Source organism: Equus caballus, chromosome 13, assembly GCF_041296265.1.
Source record: "Equus caballus isolate H_3958 breed thoroughbred chromosome 13, TB-T2T, whole genome shotgun sequence".
In the NCBI taxonomy this organism is placed as follows: Eukaryota; Metazoa; Chordata; class Mammalia; order Perissodactyla; family Equidae; genus Equus; species Equus caballus.
Window position 1 is genome coordinate 589,880 of NC_091696.1, and position 18,606 is coordinate 608,485.

An 18,606-nucleotide genomic window follows, 5' to 3' on the forward strand; every position below is an offset into this window, starting at 1 on the left:
CCGGGACGCCTGCGCCTGCTCGGGACCCGGGCCGGGAGGCCGTCGCAGCAGGGGGACCGCGCGCACGGCCGGCCCGGCGGCTCGGCTCAGGCCCGAGCGGCTGCCGCGGGGACGTGGCCCCGAGGGCTCCCAGCCCCGTGCGCCACGGCCCTGCCCTCCTGCAACGCCCGAGCCCGTGCCTGTGCTGCTTCTGACGGCGGGGCCGGCCCTCGGAGCCCTGGAGCCCTCGCGGCGCGCGGCCTCGTCCAGCGGGAACCTGAGCGCCGCGCCCGCCCGGGACCCGCCGGTGCAGCGGCCCGCGCAGCGCTCTCACTGCCGATCTGGAAGTGTCTCCGCGGCGGCGACCCGCGGGCACTCGGGGGAGGGCCAGGGCCGGGACGCCCGAGCCTCCGCTTCCCCTCCGCCGCGCGCCCGCGCTCCGCCGTCACGGCCGCCGCCATTGTGGGGCAGCGCGCCCCGCGGTCACGTGGCCGCCCTCCGCTGCCCCGCCCCTTGGTCACGTGATCGCCCTCCGCTGCCCCGCCCCTTGGTCACGTGATCGCCCTCCGCTGCCCCGCCCACGGTCACGTGGCCTCCCTCCGCTGCCCCGCCCCTCGGTCACGTGGTCGCTCGCGGGCGCGCCGGCCCCCGCTGCGCGCGGCTCCTCGCGGCCACCGTAGAGGGCGTCGGGCTGCCGCCGGGACGGAAGCCGAGAGGCGCTGCCGACCGCGCCTGCGACAGCGTCAGCTCTGCGCGGAGCGCCGGCCCGATGGCGGCGGCGGCGGCGATGGCCGAGCAGGAGAGCGCCCGGAACGGCGCCCGCAACCGCGGCGGCGTCCAGCGCGTGGAGGGCAAGCTGCGCGCCAGCGTCGAGAAGGGCGACTACTACGAAGCCCACCAGATGTACCGGACGCTCTTCTTCAGGTAGCCGGCCGCCGCCAGGGCCCGCCGCCGCCGCCAGGGCCCCCGCCGCTGCTGTCGCGGGGTCGGGGCGCGCGGCGGCGCGGGGCGGGCTCCGGACCGCGGACCTGGCCCCCAGATCCCTGCCCAGACCCCGAACCTCGGCCCCGACCCCGGCCCAGCACCCGGTCCCAGACCCCAGCCCTGACCCCGGCCAAGGCCGCGAACCCCGACCCCGGACCCCGGACCCGACCTCGGACCCCGGCCCCTGGGTCCCGACCCCGGACTCCGGACTTAGGGTCCCAGACCTCAAACCCGCGATTCTGGATCCCGATCGCGGACCCCGGATCCCTGCCCAGATCCTGGACCCCGACCCAGAGCCCCGACCCCAGAGCTTGGACCGCCGATTCCGGAGCCCGAACCCAGACCCTCGATCCCTATACCCTAGTCCTTGGCCCCGACCTCGGGCCCTGCCCTTGACCTCCCGGCCGGCCCTCTCTCCCCCGCTCTCCCCTCCCCCGGCCCTCCCACCGCCGAGCCCCAAGCGCCGCTGGGTGTGAAACCCCCACGCGGAGTCTCACTGTCCTCCCACAGGGAGTTGAGTCGTGAGGGTTTGAACACGTTTCTCTGCCTGTTTTGTCGCTCTTGCCCTGCTGCATGCTGTGTGTTGTTACTAAACCGGCTATTTTTATGACCCCGGTATTGTTACCTGCTGCCGGGTGCGCTGGCCACTGGCCACGTGCGCCTCTGAGCTTCTGAAAGGTGGGAGGTCCCGAATGGGGCGGGCTGTGAGTGTAGACATACGCGGGTTCCAGACACGTGTAAAAAAGGACGTGAAATAGCTCAGTAAGTTTTAAAAGATTGATTTCACGTTGAATCGGTACTTTGTGTTATTGGGTTAAGTAAAGTGGTTTTTATTTTAGCATCCCCCTAGAAATTTTTAAAGTAGCATGTCGCTTGCATTAGTTTTTTGGACTGCAGCGTGTCACGGTGTTTCTGCTGTCATACAGCCCCGGCCGTAGGTTTTTTTGTACTTAGAAGGCATTCGTGTACATTACACGTCTTCTGTGGTCCTTTGTAGTTGGAGCCAGAAAACGATTGGACCATTCATTAGAACTTAGATGTGTTTTAGAGATAGTCTTAGAGAATTTAGTCTGTTCTGTGCAGGGCCCCATAACAGCAAATGTACTGGTATTTAAGGGTATTTGATATTTAAGAGTATTTGGATCTGGCCTTTACACCATTTAGGCTTAGATTTTAAAATTTTCTCCCAACAGCCAGTTGGAATCGGTCTTGAGATCAATGTCCTGGGAACTCTGGAGGTCCCTTCTGCTGGGGTTCCAGTTTGCAGTTTACGTTTGGGTTAAATGTGGCGCGTTGTGGCCAGAGGACCAGGTAGGAGTGAGCGATGGTTCTTCGGGGAACGAGGAAGATGAGCGAAGGCCTTGCACTCGGTGACACTGAGCGCCCGCTGGGCGGCTCAGCCGGTCAGAAACCGGTGCCGGCGAGCTTTTTGTGCTGTTCTTGGGGATTTGTATATAAATATTTGCCCCGGTGGTTAGTCAGCAGAACGGGATCATCCCGGAGGTAAACATGGTGTCCTTGCCTTGAACCAGCTTTGCAGCGACTGCTACATGAGGAACGTAAGCGTCGATTAGCTTTAAAGTGGCGAGTCCCTCTGCCCGTGGTCGTTTCATGGTGACACTGGGGGGTGGTGATGAACGTCAGGCTCCCCACCAGCCCAGCCTTGACCTGGGCTCGCATTCCGCCTCTGCTCCATGACCCGTGACCCATGACCCAGGACACCTTGTTGCACCTCGCTGAGCCTTGGCCTCCTCCTGGGTCCTTTCGGGGCCCCTGCACCCCTTCAGGAGTAGTGAGAAGTGCGTGATCTGCCGTCGGCCTCGTGGGGGTGCAGGGCCAAGTCGACAGTGGCAATTGTGGCCGTCCCAGAGGCCTGACCGAAACAGGCTGGCGTGGTCCCTGTCCCTCCAGGGTGCAGCCCACGTTCAGACCCTCAGTGCCAGCCCTGGGTTAGAGCCCTCCACGGTGGGCAGCTCCTGGAGAAGTCAAATTCACCAAACTGTATTCTTTTATGTGTTTTTACAAATAAATATTTTTATACTTAAGTATTTATATAAAACGTGCAATTTGATGAGTTCAGTTTTGGGCATATGTGTACACCCATGAAACTATGACCAGTCAAGATGTTGGAAATGTCCATCATGCCCCCAAATTTTCTCATCCGCCTCTACAATCAATCGCTCACCTCTTGACCCCGGGCAACCACTGATCTGTCATGATAGACTGGTTTCCGTCTTCAGTGGAATCGTAGAGTGTGTCCTGTTTTTTGTCTGAGTTCACCCGTGTGAGTCACCCGTTCATTTTCATCGCTGAGCGGCCTCTCGTTGTGTGGATGGCCCAGTTTGTTTATCCACTCACGTGTTGGATAAACTTACCAAGTTATGCTGTTTCAGTTCGCTTACGTTATGTCCCGCGGCAGTTTGAGGAGGAGGGGAGGAGACATTGGGCAGCCCAGAAGACGGCTTGGGAGTGTGCTCCACGGGAGTGGGCAGAGGTCGCTGGTGCAGCTGCTCGGTTGGGGGCCGGCGTCAGTGCCTGGGGCTGTGTCACCAACGGTGCTGCTGGCACTGGGTGGTCCCGTGTCTTCAGACCTCTCCGCCCCAACGAGGAGGAGGGAGTCCGTTCTCCAGGCTTGTTGGGTTGTTGGCGCTCGGTCAAACCCCGCGGCTTGGGTGACTCCTTTGATGGTGGCCCGTGCTGCCGTCATGGCCAGCGGGGTCCCCACAGCGTGCCCTGCGCCTGCCCAGCTGGCTGGAGCCGGCCTTCTGCTCAGGGCCCCTGAGACCTGTGCTGCGTGTTGACTGTGGCCTGTGCCTTTGTTTGGACTCACGTCGAATGAGGACGTTTGTAGAAAGAAACACTTAGAACACGTGTTCTCCGTGCCCGGGTGGAAGGAGCGCCTGCCCGGAGGGGTGGCCGGACCACACTTAGTGGAGACTTTGACGCCCGCACCGTTCCTGTCCCTGACATTAATGCTTCCGTTTCTATGTTCTGCCCTTTTATAAAAATAAGAGTAAAGTGACTAGAAGCGTCGCAGACGCGGTGCCCTGTGGTCTGGAGGTGCTGCCGTGTCCATTGGCAGCAGACGGCACCAGCACGTGCTGGTCCGACGTCCTTTCGTCAGCAACGCGGAGGCCGACTTGCAGTGTGGACAGTGGTCAGCTGTGGACAGGCTGCCACGGAGGCCAGGGCCGCGGGGTGGCGCCGTGCCGGAAGGCTCCTGTCTTGGCCACCCCAGCCCGCTGGGACCCCGAGGGCGCCTCGTCCCGCTGTCACCCAGCAGTGAACCTCTCCCCTGCCCGGCGTTCCGCGGGGAGAAGTGCGTTCGCTCTCCGCGGTGGCCGTCCCGGGCAGTCCTGATCTGCAGGCCACTCCAGCTGGAAGGGGAGTGAGCGCTGGGAGTCCCAAGGCCCAGTAGACGGGTCACCCTCCTTGCGGGGCTCCCGTGCCCGCAGCTGGCCGCACCCGCCCGTCCCGAGAGCGGCGCTGTCCCAGGGGCCTTCGTCTGCCTCTTGGACTCCTTTGGCTTCACCTGGTCTCCTGAGAGCTCTGTCTTGCTGTATCTGACGTGGAAGAATCTGGAACCATGTTGCGTCGTGAATAAACCACGTCAGGCTGGCCTGATGGTCACCTAGGAAGAGTGCCGATGTGTGTGCAGGCGGCAGCTGTGCTCCTCTGAGGGCTGGTCTCCAGAACCCTCCTTGGTGCTGCTGGGCAGCAGGTCGTGTGCAGGGCGGCTCCTGGCGGGACTGGAGGAGGACGGCCGGAGCTGGTGTGGGGTGGGCGGCGTGTGTGCACGCACGTGTGCGGTGAGAGTGGGAGGGTGCCGCCCCCAGCCGTGCTGTCGAGAAGCTGCAGCCGGGCCAGTGGCCCGTGGGCTGACGCTGGCTGCTCTCTTGGGCGTAAGTCTTTCCTCCCAGTCCCATTGCTGTGCAGCCGGCTGGGGTCTCCCGGTGGGTCTCGGCGTCCGGGCCGCTGGACCCTGCGTGCTGACCGGTGGGGTTGTGTTCTCCTGGGGGCGTCGGGTTGCAGGGCCTCTTTGAAGAAGAGACCTTCTCTGTGGTTACGGGCATGGGCGACCGTGCCTGACTGTGGCCCTGGGCGCTGCGGGGGCTCCCGGCTCGAGCCTCCTGTGCTGCGCTGCTGGCCCCATCCTTCCTGAGGTGGGTTGGTTTGGGCTAGAGGCCCAGGTCCGGTGGGCTGGTCGTGTTTCTTTTCTGACAACCATTGCGATAAACGTGTAGCTGATGAGCGAAATGTGCCGCCTGCACTGCTGCGCAGGCTGCGCCAGGGGAGGCCGTACCTGTGAGTTCGCTTCCTCGGGTGAGGCCCAGGCCGCGCCGCCCCAAAGCGTCGTCCATTCCACCCTGTCAGCTGCCGGGTGTCGGGCTGCCCCGTGCGTCCCCCTCTGCAGCTCGGGAGGCCGGCTCTCCCCGCCTCCTGCACTTTGTGAGAAATGCGCTCAGAGTGGGAGGGTGACGCTGGGCTGTGGTGACAGTGCCCACTCAGGCCTGTGCCTCCCGGAGGGAGTCAGCGTGGGGCCCGTGCCTGCAGCCGACACCGAGAACGTCGCTCGGCCACCGTGGGTGCCATCCGCCCGTCAGTCTCTGTGCGGAGCTCTGCTGTCCCTGGTTCCCTGCGTCGTCCTGACCGTGGTTCTCCGGTGGGCGAGGGTGCGTCACCCACCCCTCCGTGCAGTGCCTGCCAGCGTGGAAGGCCTGGCCTCAGGTGGCGGTCACCCTGGCCTGTGGCTCGTCCTCCTGACAGTCCTGGCGCGCTGCAGGGAGGCGCTGCAGGGCACAGGTCTCCCGCTACCCTGAGCCATGTCGCTGACCGCAGGGAGCCGTGCACGCAGCGCGAGCCGGGTGTGGGACAGCCCACCTGGGGCCTGGACAGAGCCGGGGGGCGGGCGCCTTGCCCGCTGGGTGAGGTGCGACCTCGGGCGGGAGCACAGCCTTGCTTCCACTCCTGGTGGCGGGTGTGTCTGGCATCGCGGCGTCATAAAGCGCTCACGCTCACGCCTCGTCTTCAGCCTTTGCCGTCTGAAACCATCCCTCCTGGGCCCAGGGCACTAACTCGGAGAGCGTGTTAGACGGGGGCGGCGCGTGCGTGTCGTGGGGGTGGCCGCCCTGACTGCGTGCTGCTGCCCTGTCTCGTTGCAGGTACACGTCGCAGAGCAAGCACGCCGAGGCCCGGGAGCTCATGTGCTCGGGAGCACTGCTGTTCTTCAGCCACGGCCAGGTGAGCCGCTGCCCGGGGCTTCCGTGCCAGGGCCTGCGGGCTGGGCGGGCCGTCCTCGGTGCTGGCCGCTCTGCCTGCAGCCGGGCGAGTGTCCTGGGGTCCGGGTGAGTGTCCTGGGGTCCGGGCACAGATGCCCGGCCGTGTCTGGGGCGCTGCCCCCAGGCCGGGCATCCACTCTCCGCCGGTTGGCCGGGTGTCTCCAGTGCTCAGAAGAGTTTTCTTGGCTTCACGCTCTCTCGGGTTTCCACCTGGAACCCAGAGCAGCTGCCTGGCTTTGCCACAAATCCTCAAAACGGCCCGAGCTCTGTTTCTAACTGTGGGATTTTTGTTCGTTTCCATGTTTTTTAGCAAAACAGTGCTGCGGACTTGTCCATGCTGGTCTTAGAGTCTCTGGAGAAGGCAGAAGTGGAGGTGGCCGACGAGCTCCTGGGTGAGGCTCTCTCACTGTGCCCTCGAGACGGTCTCCCGGCTGGTCTCTTGGGTAGCCACACACATGCACACACACGCGCGTGCACGGGAGCCACCCTGCTGTGCTGGCTCTGATGGACGGCGGCCTCCTAGCCGGCAGGCGAGGTGGGGCGTCACTTGCCACAGACCTGCCTTGCTGGCCTCCCCGCGCTGCCCAGCCTGCAGCTGGAGCCTTCGTGGGAGCCGCCAGCTGGAAAGACAAGGAGGCCGCTCCTGCCTCGGCCGCTCTGGCACCACCTTTCTCACCATGCTCCCCTCCCCGTGTCTGGCTCCCAATGCCGGCTGAGCCGCAAGCCCGGAAAGGAGTGTGTGGCTGCTGGCAGTGCAGTGGGGAGGCCAACTGAGGGTGGCCCAGATGGCTCCAGCCCCTGGGGCTGCACTGGGACGCCCCCGCTGCCCTGGTTGCTCTCGACTGCAGGGCGATGGCTGCTGCTTTCGATGAGCGTTAGTGAGGTGCGCTGTGCAGAGAGCTGAAGGGGTGGCCTGTTCTTCGGGTCAGGGCCTCTGTGTGTGTCGTTTTTAGAAAACCTGGCTAAACTGTTCAGTCTGATGGATCCCAATTCTCCGGAGCGAGTGGCTTTTGTGTCCAGAGCCCTGAAGTGGTCCAGCGGGGGATCCGGGAAGCTGGGCCACCCCCGGCTCCACCAGCTGCTGGCGCTCACGCTGTGGAAAGGTAGGCCCGCAGAGCCCGCGTGCAGAGCGTGGCTCCGGAGTGGCGGCCCCAGGCCCTTCCCGGAGGGCTGCGCGCCTGTCGTCCCGGGGCAGCTGTTCCTCCTTGTGCTCCCTGCAGCTCTTGTCTGCTTTTCCATTTTGGTGGGTTGAAATCACCTGCCGCAGCGCCCGAGGAGGGGAGCGCCTGCTCTGGAACAGCACGGCCGCTCTCTGTGAAGGGCAAGCGTCCCGGCGCCAACCGGTCTGTCTCGGTGGAGCCACCTGCTCCAAGGAGGACCGCCAAGGCCGCGGCTGCGGTGGGCAGCTGTGCTGGGCCGGCCCTTCCCCAGGGACCCTTCTCTCTCGGGGGCGGCAAGGCCTCGCCCCTCCCAGCACGGGGCCTCCTTCCTGGGACGCTTGTCCAGACCAGCACTCACGGGTGCTAGGTGCTGTCTTTGTTTAGCACCTGTGGCATCTTCTAATTAGCATTTGTAGGGGCTGGTCAGGCCGTGTCCTGAGCTCCCAGCCCGCCAGTTGGGCACAGGGAGGGGCGCCCGGGCACTGCTGCTGGAGGCACTGGACGACGGTTGGTCGGCGGTTAGAAAGCGGCCCTCGCTGGGCCCTCCACATACCCTGGCTGCAGACGGGAGTGTGCACCTGTCGCGCTGGACGTCACCTGGCGGGCCCGCTGAAGGGAAGGTGCCAGGCAGGTGCCTGGGTGGGGCGCAGAGGGCATGGGCTGGCGGCTTGTGCTGTGGGAGTTCAGAGGGTCTGGGCTGAAGGCGCCCTCTCTGGATGTGAGTGCAGACAAGTGTGGGAACGGCAGGCCCCCTGGAACGGCCGTTCTGATGGGGATGTGGGGCTGGGAGAACACCTCCGCCCGCGCTCCCTCTCTCACAAGGCCAGCGCCAGGCTGGGTGCCCGCCACACGCTCGACTCCGCTATGTGTCCCACCTGCTGTGGCCGGTGGGGCGTGGGGCTCCTCTGGGTGCTGGCATACCAGCTCAGTCCTCTCCCCAGAGGAACGTTACTGAGAATAATGAGTCAGATAGATCTGAGTGAATTCGAAGGCCCCGAAGTTCAGGAAACTCTCCTGAGGGCATAGCTGAGTCCCCTCGCCAGCACGGGTTCCCCTCTGCTCACTCACAGCGCCCGTCTGTGTCCTGTCTGCTGTCTGTCTACACCGCACACCCTCCCGCACTCGGAGCCCAGCCCTCTTGTGCGGTGCAGGGCGCCCAGGGAGCGCCCCCAGGAGCCCCATGCCGTCTGCTGGCTGGCCCAGCAGGTGGTGGGGGCCGTGCGCCCACCCAACCCCTGCCCCGTCTTCAGAGGAGCAGGGCCTGCGAGAGCAGGGGTGGCCCGCAGCTGCTGGTGGGCACAGTGATTCCACAGCCCTGCCCCACCCGTGTGTGTGGGGCCCGTGGGGGATGCCAGGCGGAGCGTGGGCCGCCCCCGTGTCCGTGAGGCAGCGTGCATGGTGCATGCTCAGTGGCTCAGCACGTATGTTCAATGTTAGGGTCTTAACGATTCAAGATGGAGCAGGTGAATGCACTCCTTGGGCACAGGCCGTCGGGGGAGGTGTGGTGTCCTGGTGGGCGTCCTGTTCGCTTGGAGGGGCTGCGTTCAGGTGTCTGCAGGGAGCCTGGCCTGGGAAAGGCCCGCGTCAGGGCTCCCCCGGGCTGGTGGGGCCTCCAGGCGGGTATGCGGTGGCCTGCTCTCTGCTGCGTCCCGCGGCCCACCCGCTGGCGCCTCCGTTGGCCCTCATGACGAACCCCACCCAGTCCTTCGTCTCGTGCAGCGTTGGTCTTCCGTCCAGGGCTCCGAGGGGCCTGGGGCTGGGCTGGGCGCAGTTGCTTGCCTGGTTTTTCTGCTTACGTGGATGCTGTAAAACCAGAAGGTGGTTTTGGGGGGTTGGAGGGAGGGAAGGGGGCAGACGGGCCGCGACTACGGAAGGAGACGCTGCCTCCGAGTCGCTGTGTGTTCTCTGCGGCTGCAGCGGGCGAGAGCGGAGGCCAAGCCTGGAGGGCCTGTTAGGTGGGGGGTGCTGTGCGATGATGCGGGGCCTGGGGGCAGACAGCCTGTCTCGGGAGGGCGCGTGTTCTCCACAGGAGGTAGGAGGGAGCGGGCCGCTGGGGCCGTGGCTCAGTGCCTCACCCGTGGAAGGAGCAGTGGTGGGGACCAGGGTGGCATGTGAGCGGGACGGGGTGATGGCCCTGCTCTGGGAGACGGCCGGGCTGTGGGCAGGTGGCTGGACGAGCCAGGGGCCTGAGCAGGAGGTGCGGTGGCTGCGCCTGGAGCTGGGTCTGTGCCTCGGGACTGCCAAGGCTCCGGACGTCCTGTGCCCTGTGGGGTGCCAAGCAGCGTCTCTGGGCTCCAGTCAGATGCCAGGAGCACCCGCAGTCGTGGCAGCAAAAACCGTCTCCAGACACGGCCCCGTGTCCCGAGTGGGGGCCGCTGTGGGGCAGCTGGCGTAGGGGGCGGCCCACGGGAGAAGGGCAGCTGCCTTCTGGGTGGTGGGGGGAGGGTGTCAGGGCAGGCCCGGCTCACAGCCTGGCGCGTCCACTGGCGCTGGGCGGGTCGGGACCGTCAGAACCCTCGACAGCTGAGCAGCGAGCTCACCACGGAGATGCTCAGACGGCTGGGCGTGGAGGACGTGTCCCCCGCGCGCCCGCCCCCTTCCCCTGGCTCTGTTAGCACTGCGGCCCGGCCCTTGATTAGAGGCTCGGCCACGGCAAACGCGGGCTGAGACTGTGTGCGTGACTTAGCCGCTAGGATGAGTGTCCATCTCAGGGCTGGAGGCCACCTTCCTGACCGCTTGCCACGGACCCCACCCTGAGTGTCCCGGTCCAGCCCCTACAGGGCGCACAGCAGAAGTGGACGTCCAGATGCTGGTGACACAGGCCACTCAGCACGTGCCTCTGCACACGGGCCCTGTCAGGCCTCTTGGGTCCTGTTCCCGCTGTGACGGGCCGGCCTGCGTCCAGAGGGTCTTCTCTGCGGTGCCTGCTCCATGGGGCATCGACGAGACCGTGGGCCCCCCTCTCTGTGGAGGGGCAGTCAGCGTCCACGGCCACCGAGTCCCGTGCAGTCTGCTCGAGGGCAGAAAGTGCTGCAGAAGAAGGGGCGTGAGCCGTGGGCCGGGAGCGGGGTGCGGGCTCCTGGCGACCTCGGGGCTGTGGGAGAGGCGGGCCTCGACCTGGTCCTGCTGCTTCTCCGGGAGTCCAGGCGCTGAGTCGGGTCGGTGGGTTTTGCATCAGGGTCCTGCAGTTGCTGTGCGGGGCAGCAGGGCCTGTCCTGCGGCTGCTCCTCGGGGTTCCGCTGAGACAATGTTGGTGTGGGAACTCGGGGCAGCTGGCGCAGCTCGGCCGAGCTGAAGAAGCCGCCTCCCTAGCCGTGTGCGGCTGACGCCTCAAACGCGAGGCGGCTGGGTGCAAAGTCGCGGACCCCCGGGCACAGGGCGTGCGCGGCATCTGCTGGCCCGTCCCTCCCTGGTGTGCGCCGAGGGGCGGCTGTGTGGACGGCGAGGGCGGGGCGGGCCCGGCAGTCGTGCGCCCCGTGTCCTGACGGGCCCCTCTCCCTCCGCAGAACAGAATTACTGTGAGTCTCGGTACCACTTCCTGCACTCGACGGACGGCGAGGGCTGCGCCAACATGCTGGTGGAGTACTCCACCTCCAGGGGCTTCCGCAGCGAGGTCGACATGTTCGTGGCCCAGGCCGTGCTACAGTAGGTACCCGCGCGCCCCCCACCCCGGCCCCCGGCTCAGACGCGCGGTGTCTCTGAGCCGTTGGGCGCACTTGCCCTGTGGCCTCTGCTGCAGACCGCGCGGGACGGCCGATGCTGCTCGTCGACTCTCTTAAGCCAGCGCAGGTCTCGGGCGCTCGTAAAGTTTCAGTCGAGCAGTAAAAGTGAGTTTTTCATTCTAAATCAGCATTTTTCTGTCACCGCTGGTCCTCCGTTGTCTCTTCTGTGATTTGGGTTTTTAGGATCAGACGACCGTTCTTTTGTAGGACGCCCGTCTTTGTGAGTCTCGCCTGGTCTCCGGGAGTGTGGGGCGAGCCGGCGTCCGCGGGCCGTCTCTCCAAGACCTGCGCTTCACCGTGCGCACAGCGCCCCCCACACCCTGCCCTCCTGCTGGGTCCCGGCTCCTCCCTCGCGCCCGTGAGGCCGCCTCGGCCCGTTTTCTCTCCAGCAGCCGACCTGACGATGTTGCCGCGAGCTGCAGGGTCGAGCGGGCAGCGCAGTGAGCGCCCACGTGGGGCAGGGTCGCCTGCGCAAGCGCCTCCCATCCCACTTGTTCCCGCTGGGGCCATCCTCCCTCCTGGTGGAGACGCGGCGTGGGGAGAGGTTCCCTCCTCCCACGGAGCGCATGGATCTTCGGGCGGGCGGTGGGCAGTGGGCGGGCTGCGCCCTGAGTTTGGAGGGGACAGGCTCACAGAACACTGTGGTGGTTCGCGGCACCTCACAGCTTCCACGCGTGGCTGCTTTTTGCCGCCATCGACTTTAAAAATGAAACCTTTTTAAAATCCACACCTCGCTGATCCTGGCTTTGTGGCACTTGGTGTAGATACTTTCTCTGGGCTGAACATGAGATCACTGAACCCCTTCTCGTTGATCCCTCTTTATGCCTTAAAAACCTATTATCGAGGGTCGCACCTAGGGCTGTGTCCTCCGTGGGCATAAACCAAGGCCTGTCCCGGTGCCCAGCATGGCGCCTGGGGCCCTGGGCCGGCTGCTTATGCGGGCAGGTGCCTGGGGGTGCGGAGCAGACAGGTTTCACCACCCCCCTGCCCTGTTGCCCTTGGGTGCATCGCCCTGCAGGCCTGACATTCCACCTGCGGGTGAAGGCCCGGATGGCCGTGCCCAGCGGCGGCCTCCAGAACGTCGGGGCTGTCACCCCAGCCCTGGGCCGTGTCGGGACGGCCTGGGAGAGGCTGTCCCAGGCCCGCACACATGGCGGCACCCCTTGTGCACCGTCCACGTAAATGCTTATAGAAACCCCGTCTTCCTTCCTCAGGATCCCCACTCACTAGGATGTTCTTATTTCCAGGTTTCTCTGTTTGAAAAACAAAAGCAGCGCGTCGGTGGTGTTCACGACGTACACGCAGAAGCACCCGTCCATCGAGGGCGGGCCTCCGTTCGTGCAGCCCCTGCTGAACTTCATCTGGTTTCTGCTGTTGGCTGTAGACGGGTGAGTTTCGTGTGTGCATTGTGGGTGTGTGTGTATAGGGGTGTGTGTGTAGGTATGCAAATGTGTATATGTACATTTATAGGTGTGAGTGTGTGTACAGGTGTGAGCATGTGGCTGTGTACAGGGAGCATGTAGACATGGATGCGTGCACAGGTGTGTGTAGGTGTGAGCGTGTGGGTGTGTACAGGGAGCATGTCGGCATGGGTGTGTGCACAGGCGTGCGAGTGTGCCAGCGCACGGCTCCCCGCCCTGCTCTCCCGGGTGAGCCGCTGGCGGGCGTGCCCTCTCGTCCCAGGGGCAAGCTGACAGTGTTCACAGTGCTGTGTGAGCAGTACCAGCCGTCCCTGCGGCGTGACCCGATGTACAACGAGGTGAGCCTTGCGCGGGGCGGGCGCTCGGCCTCGGGCGGCCTGGCGTTGGGGGTGGGCGGGGCCGCCTCTGCGCTGAGCAGGTCCGCGCTGACCGCTGTGCCCTCTCAGTACCTCGACAGGATAGGACAGCTCTTCTTCGGCGTGCCACCCAAGCAGACGTCTTCCTACGGAGGCCTGCTCGGTAAGGCCGGGGCCCCTGGGGTGGGGGCAGCGGTCTGCACGGGTCAGGCCCTGTCACCCCGGCCTCTGCCTCGGGGCTCTGCCGTGCACGCACTGCTGTTGCGCGGCGTCTCCCCAGGGCCCGGCCCTCTGCCCTGCCTCCAGCTCCTTTTCTCGCCTTGTTCCCAAAACATAGCTGGTGGGGCCCGTGCTCCGCGAGGGACAGTCGTGCCCGGGGCTCTCTCCACTGGCCACAGAATCCAGGCCAGGTTTTTTTCTTTCTTTATTGTGGTAAAATACAGAGAACGTCACCATCTTAACCATCTTCAGTGCACGGTTCCCGGGCGTTGAGCACACTCACACTGTGTGTGCCTGTCCCCACCACCCAGCTCCCGGGCTTTTTGCATCTTGCAAAACTGAAACTCTGTCCCCATTAGACACTCACTCCCCCGCCCCGCGCCCGCCAGTCCGCTCTGTTTCTGTGACCTCATCTCCTCCAGGGACCTGTATGAGTGGGGTCGTGCGGTGTTTGTCCTGTGAGCGGCTCATTTCACTCAGCACGGTGTCCTCAAGGGCCGTCCATGTGGTAGCAGGTGTCGGAATCGCCTTCGTTCTGAGGCTGAAGAACGTTCCCGTGTGGACGGGCCACATTTCGCTCATCCCTTCATCCGTGGATGGATGTGCGGGTCGCTTCTGTGTTAGCCGTGTGGGTCACGCTGCTGTGAACGTGCGTGTGCAAATGCCCTGTGGAGGCCCTGCCTCACTTCTTTGGGGCTCATGCCCAGGAGCGGGACTGCCGAGTCGTGTGTTCCTGGCTCTGTGTTTAATGTTGTGAGGAACCTCCAGACTTCGGTCCACAGTGGCTCCCCATTCCACGTTCCCACCAGCAGCACATGTGGCTGCCATTCTCTGCGTCCTCACGGGGCTTGTTCTCCGTGGTTTTGAGAGTGGTCACAGCGGCCCTCCGATGGTGTCAGCTGCTGTCTCCTTGCAGCCTGATCTGCACCCGCCTGGCGAGCAGCCGTTCGGGTGTCTGTGTGATAGTCACGTCACTTGCCTTTTTAGGGACAGACAGGTGGTCTGTTCAGGAGCTGCGTGTAAAGATATTACTACTTTATCAGATGTAGGATTTGCAAATATTCTCCTGTTCTCTGGATTGCCTTTTTTTAAGACTTCGTTTATTTTAAGCAGTTTTAGGTTCACAGCAAAATTAAGAAGATGGTCCAGAAAGTTCCCAGACGTCCCCTGCCCCACGTGCACAGTCTTCCCCATTATCAGTGTCCCCATCAGAGGGCGCATTTACTGTCAGTGAACCTGCCCTGACACGTCATCACCACCCAGCGGCCGTAGGTTCACTTGTGGTGGTGTCGCTCTGTGGGTTTTGACAGCCGTGTGACGTGCACCCACTGTTACGGTGTCACGCACAGCAGCTCTGTGCTCCACCCGCTCGTCCCTCCCACCCCCTCTGCCTTACTCTGTGGGTTGTCTCTCTCGATGCACATAATTCTTAAGGTTTCGTGAAGCCCAATTTGTCCGTTTTTTCTTTTGTTGCCTGTGCCTTTGGTGTCGTATCCAAGAAATCATTTCCAAACACAAAGTCGTGGAGCTTTTGTCCTGTTTTCTGCTAAGAGTCTTATCGTTTTAGGTCTTCGTTTAGGTCACTGATCCCTTTTGAGTTAATTTTTGTACGTGGTGTTAGGTGAGGGTCCAGCTTCGTTCTTTGCGTGTGGGTGTCCAGGTTTCCCAGCACCGTTTGGTGAAAAGTCTGTCCTTTCCCCATAGAATGGTCTCGTCAAAAACCGTTTGATCGTGTACGTGAGGGCTCATTTCGGGCTCTCTGTTCTGCACCGTTGGTCGGTCTGTCTGTCTCTACGCCAGGACCAGACCGTTGTGATTACTAGAGCTTTGTAGTCAGTTTTGAAATCAGGAAGTGTGAGTGCCCCAGTTTTGTTTTTCAAGGTTGTTTGGCTATTTGGGTCCCTTGGATTCCATATGAATTTTAGGATGGGTTTTTCTCTTTCTGCAAAGATTGCATTGGATTTTAGATCGCTTTGGGTGATACCAACATTTTAACAATATTAATTTTTCCAGTCCATGAATGTGGGATGTGTTTCCATTTGTTTATGTTTCCTTTAATTTCTTTCAGCAATGTTTTGTAGTTTTCATTGTATAAGGTTTCTCTTTCTTGGTTAATTCCTAAGTATTTTATTGTTTTTGAGGTTATTGAAACAGTTGTTTTTGTGTTTCTTTTTACATTGTTCATTTTTCTTGTACAGAAATACCACTGACTTGTGTGTGTTGACTTCGTCTCTTGCTACTTTGCTGAATTCATTTATTCTAACAGCTTTTTTGTGGATGCTTTAGGATTTTCTACGTGTAAGATCATATCTGCAAGCAGACGATTTTACTTCTTTCTTTCCGATTTGGATGCCTTTTATTTCTTTTTCTTGCCTAATTTCTGTGGCTGGAACTTCAGTGCTGTGTTGAATGGAAGTGTTGCAAGTGAGCATCCTTGTCTCGTTCCAGATCTTAGAGGAAGAGCTTCAGTCTTTCCCCATTGAGCGTGATGTTTGCTGTGGGTTTTCCTGTGGGGCCTTTATCATGTGGAGGTAGTTTTCTTCGTTGCCTAGTTTATTGAGTGTTTTTATCATGAAAGAGTGTTGAATTTTGTTAGATGCTTCTTGAGCATCAGTTGAGATGATCGTGTGTTTTTTTCCTTTCATTCTGTTAAGTGGGGTATTATGCTGATTGGCTTTCACGTGTTGAGCCGTCCTTGCATTCCAGGAATAAATCCCACTTGGTCATGGGGCGTAATCCTCCTACGCTGCTGAATTCAGTTTGCTGGTATTTTCTGGAGGATTTTGCATCAATGATCGTCGGGGATATTGGTCTTCAGTTTTCTTTTCTTGCGGCGTCTTTGTCTGGCCTTGGTGGCAGGGTCATGCTGGCCTCGTAGGATGGGTTAGGAAGTGTCCCGTCCTCTTCAGGTTTGTGGAGAAGTGTGAGGAGGATTGATGGCGGTTCTTTAATCGTTTGGTGGGATTCCCCAGGGCAGCCACGGGGTGCAGGGCTTTTCTGTGCTGGGAGGTTTTCCATCACTGATCGTCTCCTTACGGGTTAGAGGTCTGTTCAGTTTAGTCTCGGCAGATGTCAGAGGTGAGATTCCTGACCCTGTCTTTCAAGGCCAGGCCACCACCCCGCATCCTGCACAGCCTGGTGCCGCCTCGGGTCTCCAGCGCTGTCTGCCTTCTCCTGAGCTCTGATGTCGACATCTCCCTTCACCAGGGCCGGGACCTGTGGGTTTGTAGCCCTTCATCTGTGACATTTTAGGTTTGAGCGGGGACATCACGTTTCACAGGGTTCCGAATTCACAAGCAGGCACCTGGCCGACAGTTTTTCTCACAGCCTGGACAGCGTAAGGTCTCCTCGGCTTCCTTCTGGAGCTGACTGGGCAGATACACAGACGGCTGACTCTGCAGAAACGGCCCCGTGTTGTGCACACTGACTACACCACGTCCTTTTCAGTGCTGGAGCTGCAGGTGACGCGGCGGCAGGCCTGGGTGGGGCTCGTCCCGCAGAGCCCGGTGTCCGCATCAGAGGCTCCCGCCTGGGGCTCTGGGGCTGGGCGGGCGAGCATTTCTGTGTGGTGGCCTTGCCAGGTGCCTCTGGGGAATGTCCGTCTCTGAGACTACTCTGAAGTTGGCTTTTGCTCGTCCAGCGTGTCTGGAGTTGGTTTGGGGGAGGCGTTGGCAGGGGCCCCCACCCGCCGTCCGAGCGCTCGCACGGCCGCCCCTCTGAGTGGCCCCCCTGTGCTCAGGTGACTGTCGGTTGGCCGCGTGCACATCTGTTGGGCTTGGTCTCCGATGTCGCTCCTCGTCCCCACTGTCCTGACTCTCATGCTCGTTTATCTTCCGGCGCAACTTCAGAGCCAGCCTTTGTGGTTCCCCTGACGCTGTTGGTGCGCTGTGACAGCCTGAGTCCAGCTGCAGGTCAGGGGAGATGTGGTGGCCGTGTCCAGGGACGCTGCCTGCGCTGCGGGTCTCTCCTGTGCTCATTTCCCCCGGGGTTGGTTTACGCAGACTTTGTAAACGTGGACTTTGTGTTGACAGAAGGGTTGTCTCTGGATAAAAACTAGACAGACAGGGAAAGTGTCGGCGGTGACAGCCCCACAGGCGACAGCAGCTGTGTTTCACGTGTGGCCTTTGGGACTTGGACGCATCTTACTGGTTTGTGTGTCATGTGTTCTCATGCGTGTGGTTTATCCAGGGTTTTCCTGTGACACCGCTTATCGATGACTTTGGCTTCCCCCAGGGGCTGGGTCGGGGCCCCACTGGTGGGTATGTGGGGCCGTCCTCGTCATCCAACCGCGCAGCAGACGTCCTGAGCGTTTCTCGTGCCCCCTGCAGAGGTTCTTGCTGTGGGCTTCTGGGTCACAGGCATGAGCACTGTCGGGCTGCTGGTCCTGACAGCCCCGAGCGGGCGCTGTGGGACTGGGTTTCTGGGGTGCAGGAGCCCCAGTGAGGCGCCGCCCTGGCCCTGACCGTGTATTTGCCTCCAGGGAACCTTCTGAGCAGCCTCATGGGCTCCTCGGAGCAGGAGGGCGAGGACAGTCAGGACGACAGCAGCCCCATCGAGCTGGACTGACGCCGCCGTCCGGACCTGCGTGGAGACGCCCCGACCGCGAGTCCTGGACGCGGGTCCCCACGCCCAGCGGTTCCGAGGCGGTGGTGGCTGCGTGTGGGCGTTTCTCTGTGCGCTGGCCGCGGGCCACGTGGCTGTGCCGTGGGCTGCGTGGCGTGCCGGCTGGGCTGCACCGTGTACCCACAGATCGACCCACAATAAAGCTCCGGCCTGGCCGCGCCTCCACCCTCTCCCCGTCCTCTGTTTCTCGTGTGCTTTGGGAGGGCCCAGCGCTGACGGGCCTGGTGCAGGCGTGCCCGTCCCTGCCACAGACGGCATGCGGGAGCCGTGCCCCTCAGACAGCGGGAGGTGGCCGCCGTCGGGCCAACTGCCCGTGGATGTCCTGCAGTGGCCTGTCCCCCGGTGTCCTGGAGCACGCCGGGGCAGCAGCTCCGGGCCAAATCCCGGGAGCCTGGGCCCTGCGCCGAGACCCGGCCAGTGGGAGCGCGTCTCATGAAGGGCGCGGCAGGACTGGCTGCCTTCCAGGACGCGGTATTTATTTTCATTGCTGATTGATTCTTTTTTGACCTGACATTTTAGGTTTGAACCAAATAACCAGTCCAGGGATGAGCAAATCCGTCCTTTCTCATTGATGCTACACCACAGGTTCTCAGAATAACTGCAAAAGGGGAAACACTTTATTTTTTCACAATTAAAGTAAGAGTTGTAGATTAATGCACAGTGATCATGCATGGGAAGGAGCAAAACAATACAATTTATTTACTGTAAAAATGGACTTTAAAGGAAGGTTTATGTTAATTGCTGAGTTTAAATAAATCCTTTATACTGGGCTCTGCGCGCTGGTCCTTTCTGCGTGAGCTCCTGGGCCGCGGCCGGGTCCGGGTAGAGGCCTGAGTGCCCGGCGGTTTCCAGGTCTGTCCAGA

At 62.0% G+C, this 18,606-nt stretch overlaps 1 protein-coding gene across 2 annotated transcripts; it reads left to right on the plus strand.

Annotated features, from left to right (window-relative positions):
- Nucleotides 1-7: 7 nt before the first annotated feature.
- Nucleotides 8-18,513, plus strand: GET4 (guided entry of tail-anchored proteins factor 4). Of its 2 annotated transcripts, XM_070231342.1 has the most exons (10): nucleotides 1,018-1,725; nucleotides 2,157-2,274; nucleotides 6,126-6,204; nucleotides 6,553-6,634; nucleotides 7,196-7,345; nucleotides 10,909-11,047; nucleotides 12,372-12,512; nucleotides 12,808-12,883; nucleotides 12,992-13,064; nucleotides 17,601-18,513. In XM_070231342.1, exons 3-10 carry the CDS (start codon nucleotides 6,166-6,168, stop codon nucleotides 17,684-17,686), a joined length of 786 nt encoding a protein of 261 aa, XP_070087443.1. In that variant the 5' UTR covers nucleotides 1,018-1,725; nucleotides 2,157-2,274; nucleotides 6,126-6,165; the 3' UTR covers nucleotides 17,687-18,513. The 2 variants fall into 2 exon arrangements, with proteins under 2 accessions (XP_023510841.1, XP_070087443.1); XM_023655073.2 differs by lacking the exons at nucleotides 1,018-1,725; nucleotides 2,157-2,274 and adding an exon at nucleotides 8-903.
- The last annotated feature ends 93 nt before the right edge of the window (nucleotides 18,514-18,606 follow it).